Source organism: Alligator mississippiensis, chromosome 15 (assembly GCF_030867095.1).
Source record: "Alligator mississippiensis isolate rAllMis1 chromosome 15, rAllMis1, whole genome shotgun sequence".
In the NCBI taxonomy this organism is placed as follows: domain Eukaryota; kingdom Metazoa; phylum Chordata; order Crocodylia; family Alligatoridae; genus Alligator; species Alligator mississippiensis.
Window position 1 is genome coordinate 1,029,964 of NC_081838.1, and position 12,022 is coordinate 1,041,985.

The window sequence follows — 12,022 nt, forward strand, 5'->3', positions numbered from 1 at the left end:
ATCTGAACCCTGACAGGTCACTGCGATGAGGAAGCTCACAACTCCAGTGCCCCAAGCTGGGTGGGAGGGGAAATCCAGGGCTCCGAACTGTCCTGGGGGTAGGGGCGGGGTCAGACCCCCCCTCCCCATGCTCTGCCCCCCCACCCCAGACTGAAGAACTTCGGGGCCAGCGAGGCCCCCGAGGCCATGGGGGGGCCGCACGCAGGACGCAGTGGTGTCCACGCGGCCGTCTCGTGCGGCCAGGGAGCTGAGGGAGAAGGTCATCGGCGGGGGCTCCATCCAGAGGTGCGGGGGCTCAAAGGGGGGCTGCTGCCTGGCTTCCAGATGCTAAGCAGGATCTACCCTGTTTGGGGCCTGGATGGGAGACCCCCACAGTCCCAGGTTTGGGAGATGGGCAGGTTATGGAAGCTAAGCAGGATCTATCTTGGGTTGGCCCTGGATGGGAGACCAGAGGTCCATCTATTGTTATTACAATGGCTGGGTCCTACCCGCTAAACACGGGCTGCTTTACTCTCTGTCCCCCTGGTCAGGTGAGGCTCTCAGGGGATGCCCTCCACCCTCCCCTGGGGCTCCTTGCAGGGTAGAGGTCCATCCCCCCCACCCATCCTGGGAGCAGGGGCCACTCACGAATGACAGCCGTGAAGATGCGTTGGAGTCGTTCCTGGCTGAACTGGGCACCCACCTGAGCAACATGGACGACGAGTCACCAGCGTGGGGAGGGACAGGGAAGGTGAGAGTGGGGGTCTGCCCAGGACCGGGGCTGGGGGGCTCGGCTTGGCTCAGCAGGGTCCAGCTGGGTGGGAGACCAGGGCTGGAGGCAACTTTTAGGATAGGGATGTCCAAGCTGAGGAGGGCCCCCCTAGTTTGGGACTTGGATGGGAGACCAGGAAAAGGAGCATGCATGGAAGCTAAGCAGGGTCCAGTGGGGTTGGAGCCTGGAGGGGAGACAGGGTGAGCCAGGGGCTGGGGTAGTGGCGGTGCTGCTGCAGGGGCAACTGTGGGGGGACCCAGCTTCCTGCCCCCCTTTGGGGTGACCCCCATCTCTCCAGGCAGAGTCCACCAGTGCTGGCCCTACTAGGCCAACGTGCAACCCAACAGGATCCTCACGAATGGGTGAAGTGGTGCTGCCCCCCCGCGTCTCCAGCTCCTCGCGGGGGCGGGTCGAGTGCCCCAGGGCCTGGGGCGTGCAGAAAGGTGGGGCGCCCCACCCCGTTATAAACAGGACCGTATCCACAAGCACTAATCGTTTGCCCCGGGACCTCCATAGCCCAGCACTAAAGCAAGTGCTGCGATGCGAGGCGCTTTCCGCTGCACGGGGCAGGACGCCTGGTTTTGGGGGGGCCCCCAACCTCGCTTGGACACCCCCAGCTGCGGGCGCTGGCGACGGCCAGGAATGGGCTCGTCAGGCCTCCAACGAGGCGGGGGCGAAGCACCGGAGGGGAGGGGTCTGCTCCCCCCCGTGGGGGTGAAGCCCCCCGCTGGACAAAGCCTTGGCTGGGATGAGCGCGGGGGGGCTGGTCCTGAGGTCCCTGCCGCCCTCGAGCCCAGGTGTCCAGGACAGACAGACGGGCACGCACAATCCAGGTGTCCCAGACGCACACCCCCGTGCATGTACACACAGACAACCCCCCTGGAATCCTGGATGGACACCCCCCCCCGGCATCCCAGGAACACGCACGCACGTATGCATACGCACACACCCATGCATGCATGCACGCATGGACACCTTTCATCCTGGGCATCCCAGATAGATACACACACGCACACACATATACAATCCAGGTGTCCCCCCCCCCACACACACACACACACGTGCATGCACATACAGACAACCCCCGCTAGGAATCCTAGACACACACACACACATGCACGCATGCCTGGACAGACCACCACCCCTGCCCAGGCATCCCAGGGACATGCATGCACACACACAGACACGCACACACACAATCCAGGTGTCTCAGACATACACACACGTGCATGCACACATGGACAACACCCCCCCCCCAGGAATCCCAGACACACACGTACACACACACATAGACAGAGCCCGCCCCCACCCTGACCAGGCATCCCAGGTATACGCATGCACACACACACAAACACCCTTCCCCCCCAGGCATCCCAGATACATACACACACACACACACACACACACACACACACACACACAATCCAGGTGTCCCAGACACGCACACGCATGCATGCATGGACACCCCCCCCCGAGATATCCCAGACACACACAACCCAAGTGTCCAGGACCCCCCCCACCAAACACCTCCCCCCACAACTGTGGGTTTTGCCGCGTGCAACAGAGACCAACACGGCCCCCACAACGGGGGGGAATTAAAGCAAAGAGGAGGCCTTTATTGCCCCCTTCTCCAGTCAGCAATAAATAACATGGGGGGGGCCTCAGGGTCGTTAATGCAATGTTGGGGGCCAAAAGCATCAAATCATTCAAAGGGAAATGAGGAAAGAGCCCGAGATTCCCCTTTTCTATTCATTAGTAACGAAAGAGAAAAGATGAGGAAAGAGACTGACTCCCCCACCTTTCTCATTAATTAATGACTCAATTAATGAACAAGAAAGCATTTGATTAAAAGTGGGGGGAGCCGAGCCGATGTTATTGAAGTGGGAGGCGGGAAATGACACAACTCCTCGGAAGGGCGGCCAGGCCAGGCCAGGCCAGGCCAGGGCTCCTCCTCCCCGCGCTCCCCTAACAATTAACCGCGCTCGTTCATCAAATAATTAATCCCCCCCCCCCTTGTTTAGGAGCTAGTCTGGTCCTGAAATGAAAGCCCCGCCCCTGCAAGGCCTGGAGCCAGGTCTATATAGCCTCGGCCTGACCCCGCCTCCTCGTAAGGGGCGGAGCTTCTGCATTCCTGGCTTCTCATTGGCTAGGCAGCAAGAGGGTGGACTTCCTTCCTTTATAAAGGAGGAAGCGGCCCATCCCATGGAGGGGGGAAAGATCCAGCCTCTCGCCCTCCCCCCCACACTGTCTGCCCCCCCCGCCCCCCCAGCAGCAAAAATAAATATTAAATATTTTTTCTCTTATAAAAAAATAGCAGGAAGTGACGAGAGGTTCGGGAAGCGCTTGGGATCCGGGAGCGCCGCTGGGTCCCGCCGCCGGCGGTCCGGGGGGCCAGGCCTCACACCTAGGAGAGAGCGGGGGGTGAGGGGCTGGGGTGGGCCTGATGCCCCTGCCCCCGCCCCAGGCCAGCGCCACCCCCCGCTCCGCCACAATGGGTGCTAGCATGGGGGAGGGACGGGCTGGGCCAATCGGCTGCTCTGCTTTCTGCTCCCTGCCCATTGGCTGCCCTTCCCGTTCCTTGTCCTGTGCCCCGGTCTTCATTTGCTGCTCTGCTTTCTGCTCCCTGCCCTGCACCCCCCCCGCATTGACTGCTCCGCTTTCAGCTCCCTGCCCTGTGTCCCACCTGATCTGCTGCTCTGCTTTCTGCTCCCTGCCTGCACCCCTTGTCCCATCCATTACTCTTTCTGCTCCCTGTGTTGGGGGGGAGGGGAGGGGAGGGGAGGGACTTACCTGTCTTCGGGGGGGGGAAGGGGGTGTTGGGGGGGCTGCTACTCCCTCCTGGCCTCCAGCCGGGCTGAGTTCCCCACGGAGCAGCGAGGGGGGCAAGGGGGACGGCCCCCACCGCCCCGGCCCCTGCTGCCTCCCGGCCCGGGCTCCAAGAGGCAGAACCCCGGCGCGCGGGACGGACACGCGCGGAGAAAGACACAGCGCCGCGGGGGAGCGCCGCAGCCCAGGCAGACCGACCCCGAGGACCCGGGCATCCTGGATGGACGCACGGACCCCGGCGTCCGAGACCCCCGCAGGCCGGCTGGGGCCAGATGGCGGAGCACAACGCGCGTGCTGCTGAGCGTCAGGTCGTCCCCGCCAGCACCGAACTGCAGGTCCTGGCCGCAGCCCGGGCCTCCTCTGGGGCTTGCCCCCCACTCAGGGTCAGCAGGAATTTGGGGCCCTTGCTCAGCTCATCCCAGAGCGGGGTGGGGGGGGTGCCTTCCTTTGTGGCGGGGGCCACGGCCTCCATCTGCGGTCTCTCGAGGGCTTTTACCCCCCCTTAAACTGGGGGCAGGTTCGGGAGCTCTGGACATCTTGGGGCAACACCCCCGGGCCCTGTCGGATGGGGCTGCGGTGCGGCGGGAGGACGAGATCCCACTGGGAACATTTCCGGCGGGGTTTTGGACGGGGCTGATCCTGCCTGGAGCAGGGGGCTGGACGAGCTGCCACCCCCCCCGGGGGTCCCCTCCCTGCCCAGCTGCTCTCTGGTCCAGCCGGGAAGGCGCGATCCTGATGATAAAAAAGTTGGGAAAACGCACATCGGGACACGGGATGTCCCGAGAGACCAAGGGAACAGGCCGTATTTTCACGCATACGACACGCGCGCCCCTCTGCCCCCACCAAACCAACCACTGGAATCAGAGTGCACATTATATGCCAACAATACAGTAAGAGCCAGCTCTGCCCGTCACCGGAAAAGATGGAAGGAAGCTCTGCACGCGAGGGAGCAAAGAAACAAGCCGTATTTTCATGCATACAACACACATCCCTCTGCTTCCCCCTCCCCCATCAGCTGCTGGAAATCAGAGTGCACGTTATATATCAGCAATACGGTAAGAGCCGGCTCTTTCCACCAGAAAAGGTGGAAGTAAGAGCTGCACGTGGTTCACAGGAGCAGAACACGAGCAGGCCGGGATGGACCCCCTTGCTGCTACTCATTTACCGTAATTTCTGACATAGAACGCACTCCGGAATAGAAGACACCCCCGGTTTTGGCACGAAGAAAGGGAAACAAGGTCTTTCCTCGTGCGGGGTTGTTGCAGCCACGCTGCGTCGCTGCCGATCTGCTACAGGCAGAAACGGCTTTTACCATATCTCATGTATAACGCGCGCTCCAGTTTCCAGCAGCTGTTTTTTGGGGGGTGGGGGGGAGGGTGTTATACATGAGAAGATACAGTACTTAATACAAGAGCGCCCCCCCCCTTCGTTCTGCCTTTCAAAAATAAAGGGTGGCTCTCCTGCCTCACATGGTACATGGGAAAATACAGTAGTTGGCTTGACCTGGTTAAAGGCAGAAACTACTTTTACCGTATATCTCATGTATAGTGCACCTTCCAATATCCACCCACACTCCAATTCCAGCAGCCTTTTTTTGGGGGTGGGGAGCATGTTATATATGAGAAAATATAGCACTTATTACAAGAGTCGTCCCCCCCCCCCCCCCTTCTGCCTGTCAAAAATAAGGGGTGGCTCTCCTTCAGCCTCGCGTGGTACATGGGAAAGTACGGTAGTTGGTTTCGCCCCATTAAAGGCAGAAACTGTTACCGTATCTCTCACATTTAATGCGCACTCCAATTTCCAGCACCTGTTTTGTTTTGTTGGGGGGGGGGGGGGGGTTATATGTGACTAAGTATAGTACTTAGGGTCGGGGCGGGATCTGGGTAGGACAGAGCAGAGGCTTCGCCCAGAGCCAGGCCGGGGCCTTGCTCCGCAATCTCCAGCATCGGAGACACGCAAACACCGCCAGCACACGCAGGCAACATGCACCCGGGGCAGATCCTGGGCCTGGGAAATTGGAGCCAGTTTTCCCCTGTAGCGGGGCCATGGCTTCATCTGGGGGGGTCTCCTGAATTCATTTAACCCCCCAGGTAGATGGGGGAGGATTTGGGGGGGGCTCCAGGTGTCCTGGGGCAATGCACCCTGTAGCTGTGTTTTGCAGGGGGGTCCCGAGACCTTGTCGCCCACTTGGTGGTATGGGGGTGGGGTCACACATGGAGGGGAAGATGGGAGACCCTCACCTGATTTGGGGTGGGGGAGGGAAGGGAAAGGTCTTGGTTGCTGCTCCCAGCGACCCCAGGTGTCCGGGATGCGTGCACCCGGCCCCCCAGGCCCCCACAAGCAGAGTCCAGGGGTCCAAGACCCCCCACCCCCGCAGGAAGAGCCCAGGTGTCCTGGACACCGACCCACTGCGGCCAGGAGGTGCTGGAGGGTCGCAGAGGGGGGGGCGCGTCCCTCGGCCCGGGCGTGGGGAAGGGATGTCCGAGTAAGAGCTGGAAGGGATCGCACATCTCGTCCAGCCCCAGCGCGGGGCAGGATTGAACCCATTCCAGCCCCGGGTCTGGCCGCCCCAGCCTTGGACCGCTCCAGGATTGGAGACACCCGCTGGACCACGCTCGGAGACAGGACGTGCCACCTCCTCTCCAGCCTCAGTTTCCCACGCTGCAGCTGGAGCCCATTGCCCCAGGCCCTTCCCGAAGCTGGACTGGTGCCTGCAGCGCTTGGCCCTGGTGACCCGTGACTCAGTTTCCCCACTCGAGTGGCCATGAGTGAACGATCAGACATTTGTACAGGAATTGTATGAATGGGGCCTGCGCTAGGATGGGCTCCATGTCAGCGGTTACCCGGCAGGGAAGGGACGTGGGAGGCATCGGGTTCGGGTGCGAGAAGGCCATGGAAATGTCAGGGGTGATGGAGAAGGGAACGGTGAGCAAGACAGAAAGCATCCCCATCAACCCCAGTGGGCGCGTCTACACGTGCATTTACTCCAGCTTAAATTTACTGTGCAGTAAGTGGGAATAGGCCGGCATCTACACACGCAGGCGTTAAAGCTCATTAATGCTGTGCGTGGACTGACTCGGGACTGAAGTTACTCTGAAAAGTTAAAGTGAGCCTAGAGTTAGCTCCATGTCAGGCCGCACAAGCCGCGTTACTGCGCAGTATGGCGTCTACACGTGCTTTACTGCGCAGTAACGAAGCAGGTGTAAATTTGATATCGGTATCACCTTTATGCTCAAATCAGCACAAATCACCATATTTACTGCGCAGCACGGGCGTGTACGTGTAGACGCACAGTTGTACTGCGCAGTAGTTTTGGTTATTGCACTGTAAATCTGCATGTGTAGACGCACCCAGTGGGTCCGCACGTGGGCGCTGCACCTCAACGGGAGGGAGAAGGTGCAGAGAAGGGCAGCGAGGGGAGCGGGGCCGTGGGGGGGACGAACAGGGCCAGGGCTGGTGGGGTTAGAAGAGAGGTGCCGGAGGGGGGACAGGACAAAGGTTTGGAACAGATTAAGTGGCGACGAGACGGTCCCGGGGGCTCGATTCCTGGCGTGTCTCCCCAGACAAGGACGAGGGGTCCCGGCCCGCACTGGCAGTGTAACACCGACACCGGGACAGCCGTTTCCCCCACGTGGGGTGAAAGGGGGGAGCTCGCGGGCACTGGGCGTAGAGAGTCCAGCCAGATGCACCCAGGGGCTGGGCCCGTGCTGGGGGAGAGGGGCATCGGGGGCGGTGGGGCACGGCCTCAGGGTCGCCACGTCCTGCACCCTCGATGGGTGTGAGGGGAAGAGGAACGGGGCAAAACCCCGCTTGGACCCCGTCACTCCCCCGTCCAGCGCCGCTCTCTGCTGCCGGGAGACACGGGAGCCCGGGCAGGACGGAGCCAGGCTCGAGCCAGGACCAGGCGGCGAGGGTGCTTTTCTGTACACAGAGCCAGGCGGGCGAGAGCCTGGGACGGGCCCGTCTACGAGCCTGGACGCCGAGATCGCGCCCCGGGACGGGAACGTGTCTGGAGTATGGAGCCGCTCCTGCCAGGCGGGCGGGCGGGGGGGCGAGGTACACCGGAAAGTACGGTAACGGGCGGAGGGGAGGGGACGCCAGGGGCCACTTCCAGTCCAGGACCAGCCCCGTCAAACCCAGCATCGACCCTCGGAGCGACACGACCGTCAGCCCTGACACCGCCCCGGGCATGGCCCCCAAACCTGCCCCCGGGACCCAGGGGGGCCATGGGGGGCAGCATCCTGCAGAGCCCCAGGCCCAGGCCGTGCCCCCGCTACAGAGGAAGGCAACCCCCCAGTCCAGACCAGTCTGCGCAGGGGTCAGGCCCGCGCCAGGGGCTGTGGGGAGCAGGAACACAGCTGGGCTAAGAAGAAGGATGGGGGCCCGTGACAGCCCCCCCCACCTGCCCCAGGTCAGCACTCAGCACCTCCTGCAGGGCAATGAGGGTAACACACCCCCCAGCCACCCCTGTCCCTATCACACCTGGCCCAGGTGAGGACTCGCGCTCCCCCCGGCCCCCCTTGCAGGGCAATAAGGCTACGTGCCCCCCTCCCAAACACCAGGGCCCAGATCGCACCTGCCCCAGGTGAGTGCCCCCCAGCGCGGCAATGAAGTCCTTGTTCCCCCGCCCCATAACAGCCCCTATCACACCTGCCCCAGGCTCGGCCTCATGCCCCAGCCCCCCCAGGGGCATGAGGGTGCAACACCCCCACCCCCACCCCACAGCTCGTGTGCCACGCACGCACGCACGCACGCACACACAGGGGAGCCGGCGTCCGGGTCGCACAACGGCACCTGGGCCAAGTCACTGCAGACTCACCCCCCGCACCTGCCCCTCCCTGCAGGACAACCGCCACCAGCCCCCGGGGGGCCAAGCCGCCCAGCCCAGCAGGTGCACACAATTGCCCCCTGCAGCCTGGGAGGGGCTGCCTGCAGGGGGCGCTGCCAGCATCATGGAGACCCCCATGCACCCCCCAGCTCTGGTTACCTCCGTGGTGAAGACAGGCAGCCGCGGCGGGTGCGGGGGCAGCACGGGCCGGACGGCGCCCGGGGCGGGGAGCCCGGCAAGGCCGCGCGACTCCCCCGGCCCCGGGGTCCTGAGGGGGAGAGGGCAGAGGTGAGGGCAGGGGGGGCTCCAGCACGGGGAGGTGCACCACGTGTGCACACACAACGCCCAGGTGTGCGGGTCACACACACACACACACACACACACACACACACACACACCCCCCCCCCCCCACGGCTGTTGCTTCCCCAAAGCGTTGCACCCCCCATTGTCCCTGCAGGTCATTGGCACAATCCAGCTGGTAACAAGCGCATGTGTAGGTGTGATGTGTGTGCACACCCACATCCCCTGGGCCTGGGATGGGGGGGCCGTAGTGCCCCTAAGAGAGGCACCTGGGGACTACAGTGCCCCCAGGAGAGATTGGGGGGGGCTAGTGCCCCTAATAGAGAGGGGGCGACACGGACGTAGTCCCCCTAATAAAAGCACGGTAGAGGAGCTGTAGTCCCACCAATAGAGGTGCTGGGGGAAACCGTAGTGCCCCTAATAGAGGCACAGCTCCTGCCTCTAGTCCCCCCATTACTGCCTCTACTAGGGGGGCACTTCTATTAGGATATAACCTATGCCCCCCCAGGCCAAAGCAGCTCCCCTGGCTGCCCACAGGGATTAATCCAGTGTGTGGGGGGGGGGGCAGGGGGGAAGCCATGCTGGATTGTGCCCCCCCCATCACACAGCAACCCCCAGGGGGCATTGGGAGCGGGCAGGTCCCCCCCCCCAAAAATCAGGTGATGCCACTTACTTCTCCAGCTTCTTCCCGTCACCGGGGCCTTCCAGCAGCTCCTGCTTGGAGCCCAGCAGGTCCCGGACACCGGGGTCCTGGGGGGGCCCCTTGAAGGGGGCAAGGAGGTTGCTGATGGTCCCCAGGCCCTGGCAGGGGCTGGCTGCCCCCCGAACCCCCCGGTGGCACCAGCACCAGGCCGTGGCCCCCACCAGACCCCCTGCCACGGCCAGCGCCGCCAGCATCAGGGCGCCGGAGAGGGCCAAGGCGGCGGGGCCGGCGTCCTGGGGGGGGCGTGGGACCTCGAACTCGCAGCGGGCGCCCATGTAGCCGGCCGGGCACCGGCAGACGTGGCCGGAGAAGTGGGTGTAGCAGGCGCCGCCGTTGAGGCAGGGGCTGGAGCCGCAGGCGCCAACGCGCTGGCTGCAGTCCCGGCCCCCGTAGCCCAGGGTGCAGGAGCAGCTGTAGCTGCCCACCCCGTCCAGGCAGGTGCCCCCGTTGGCGCAGGGGCTCCCGGCGCAGTCATCCACGTTCTCCTCGCACCGGGGCCCCGTGAAGCCCGGGCGGCATTTGCACAGCAGGCTCCGGCCCAGGTCCAGGCAGTGGCCACCTGGCCGGGTGCAAATCAAGGGGGTGCGTCAGTGTGGTGGTGGGGGCAGGGAACACCTGGCCGGACTCGAGGTGGTTGGACCTGGAGACTGGCTGTGCCTCTACGAGGGGTGCTCCGGTAGTCTTCTGAGCTCCTATTAGGGGCACTATGGTAGTAGCTCTTTGAGCCTCTATTAGGGGTGCCACAAGGACACCTTGAGTGTCTATTAGGGGTGCTACGGTAGCCCATAGAGCCCCTGGGAGGGGAAACTGAGGCAGGACAAGATGCTGAGCTGGGGCTCCCCCATCCCCACACCCAGGGGGGGAAACTGAGGCAGGGCGCGATACCCCAGCCAGGCTAGGACAGGGCTCCCTGACCCGTCCCAGGAGGGGAAACCGAGGCAGGCCGTGCTCACCGTGCAGGCAGGGCCGCGGGGCGCAACGGTCCAGGCGCCGCTCGCAGTTGGAGCCGGCGAAGCCGGGGGGGCAGCGGCAGGTGTAGGCGCCCCCGGGCCGCGGCGCGCAGCTGCCCCCATTGAAGCAGGGCCGCGCCGCGCAGGCCGGGGCGCCGCGCTCGCACGTGCGGCCCGCGAAGCCGGGGGGGCAGCGGCAGGCGAAGGAGCCCTCCAGCTCCTGGGGACAGGGCGGGGGTCAGTGCAGCCTGGGGGGGCCCGGACACCTGGGTTCGCTGTGTGTGTGCACGTGTGTGCACCTGCGCACGGTCCCGCACGCCTGGGTTCCGTGTGCGTCTGTGCCGGGGGTCGCACACGGGGGGCCGGCACTCACCTGGCAAGTGCCGCCGTGGGCGCAGGGACGGCTGGCGCAGGGGGGGTCCGGGGCGGGCGCGGGGGTGGGTGGGCAGGGCAGGGTGCCCCCTCCGGGCACCCACACCCCCCTGGGCGGCGGCAGGGCCCGATCCTGCAGTCCTCGCACCCGCGGCCCGCCAACACCCGCCAGGCTCCAGGCAGGGGGCGGGGTCTCGCTGCAGCCGGGTGGGCACAGCGCTGCAGGGAGGGGGCGGCGTGGGGACCAGCGCGGGGTGGGGGGGGCGCCTGATACAGCCCCCCCGGATCCCTCTGACCCCACCAAGTCCCTAGGAGCCCCCCCACTGCCCCCAGATCCCCCTGACCACTGCAAGATCCCGGGGGCTGTCCCAATCCCCTGACCTTCACCTGTGACCCCCCAGGCCAGCTCCCCTGACCCCTACAACCACCACCCTAACCCCCCAGCCTCCCCTGACTCCCATCCCAACCCCCCAGGCCTGGTCCCCTGACCCCCACCTGCAGACACCGCCCTCCTCTCCTGCCCTCTCCGACCCCCCTCCCTCGAGCCCTTGACCCCCGACCTCCACCCCCTCCAAGCCCCCCTGCTTCCCTTGACCTCTGACCTCCACCCCAGCCCCCCGATCCCTCTGCCCCACCACCCTAGAATTGGGGGTAGGGGGTCCCCTATGCCCAGGGGGGTCCCCATGATCTGGGGGATCAGGGTAGCCCCTGCACCTGGGAGGCAGTGGGGGGTTCCCTATACCCACCATGGGTACCCCCCTGCACCCTCCTAGAGCCCATGCCTCAGGGAACTGGGGACAGGGGGTGCCTGGGGGGTCCCCAGGACCTGGGGGGGCTGTCCCCAGGGCACGGGGGGCCAGGATACTCACGCAGGGGGCCGCAGTCAAGGGGCGCGTGGCGGGGGGCTCGGCGTGGCGGGGTGCAGGGGGGGCCACGGCCATGGGGCAGGCAGCGCAGGTGCAGCGCCCACCCCCCAGCCCGCGCCACCGCCATGGCACCGAGCAGCTCGGGGTCGGGGCCTGCGGGAGCACGGGGCCCAGCGGTAGTAGGGCTGTTATCCAACTCCCAGACCCACCCCCAGCAGTAATAACACCACGCCAGCCCCCTCCAACTTTGGGGTCCCCCCCCAGGGGCACGGGGCAGGTCTCGCTCACCTGTGGGGGGCTCCAGGTCTTCAGCCGGCCGCGCCTCAATGATGAGGGAGAAGGTGCCCTGTGGTTTGGGGGGAGGTTGGGAGGGGGGGGGAGCAACAGGCATGAGGGGTCTACCAGCTAACAGACTCCCCCACTAAC

At 64.8% G+C, this 12,022-nt stretch overlaps 1 protein-coding gene across 1 annotated transcript; it reads right to left on the reverse strand.

Annotated features, from left to right (window-relative positions):
* Positions 1 to 3,005: 3,005 nt before the first annotated feature.
* Positions 3,006 to 11,479, reverse strand: DLL3 (delta like canonical Notch ligand 3). The gene is made up of 6 exons (XM_059719013.1): positions 11,473 to 11,479; positions 10,732 to 10,949; positions 10,362 to 10,578; positions 9,379 to 9,967; positions 8,565 to 8,673; positions 3,006 to 3,155 (listed from the first exon to the last, which is right to left on the reverse strand). Exons 1-6 carry the CDS (start codon positions 11,477 to 11,479, stop codon positions 3,150 to 3,152), a joined length of 1,146 nt encoding a protein of 381 aa, XP_059574996.1. The 3' UTR covers positions 3,006 to 3,149.
* Positions 11,480 to 12,022: the final 543 nt, after the last annotated feature.

What these genes read in the sequence shown, in the direction of transcription:
- DLL3 (XM_059719013.1), bottom strand. An exon ending in CCCACGGCGGCACTTGCCAG is followed by an intron (nt 10,579 to 10,731) that starts GTGAGTGCCGGC and finishes CCCTGTCCCCAG; the next exon opens with GAGCTGGAGGGCTCCTTCGC. An exon ending in CCCGCGGCCCTGCCTGCACG is followed by an intron (nt 9,968 to 10,361) that starts GTGAGCACGGCC and finishes GCACCCGGCCAG; the next exon opens with GTGGCCACTGCCTGGACCTG.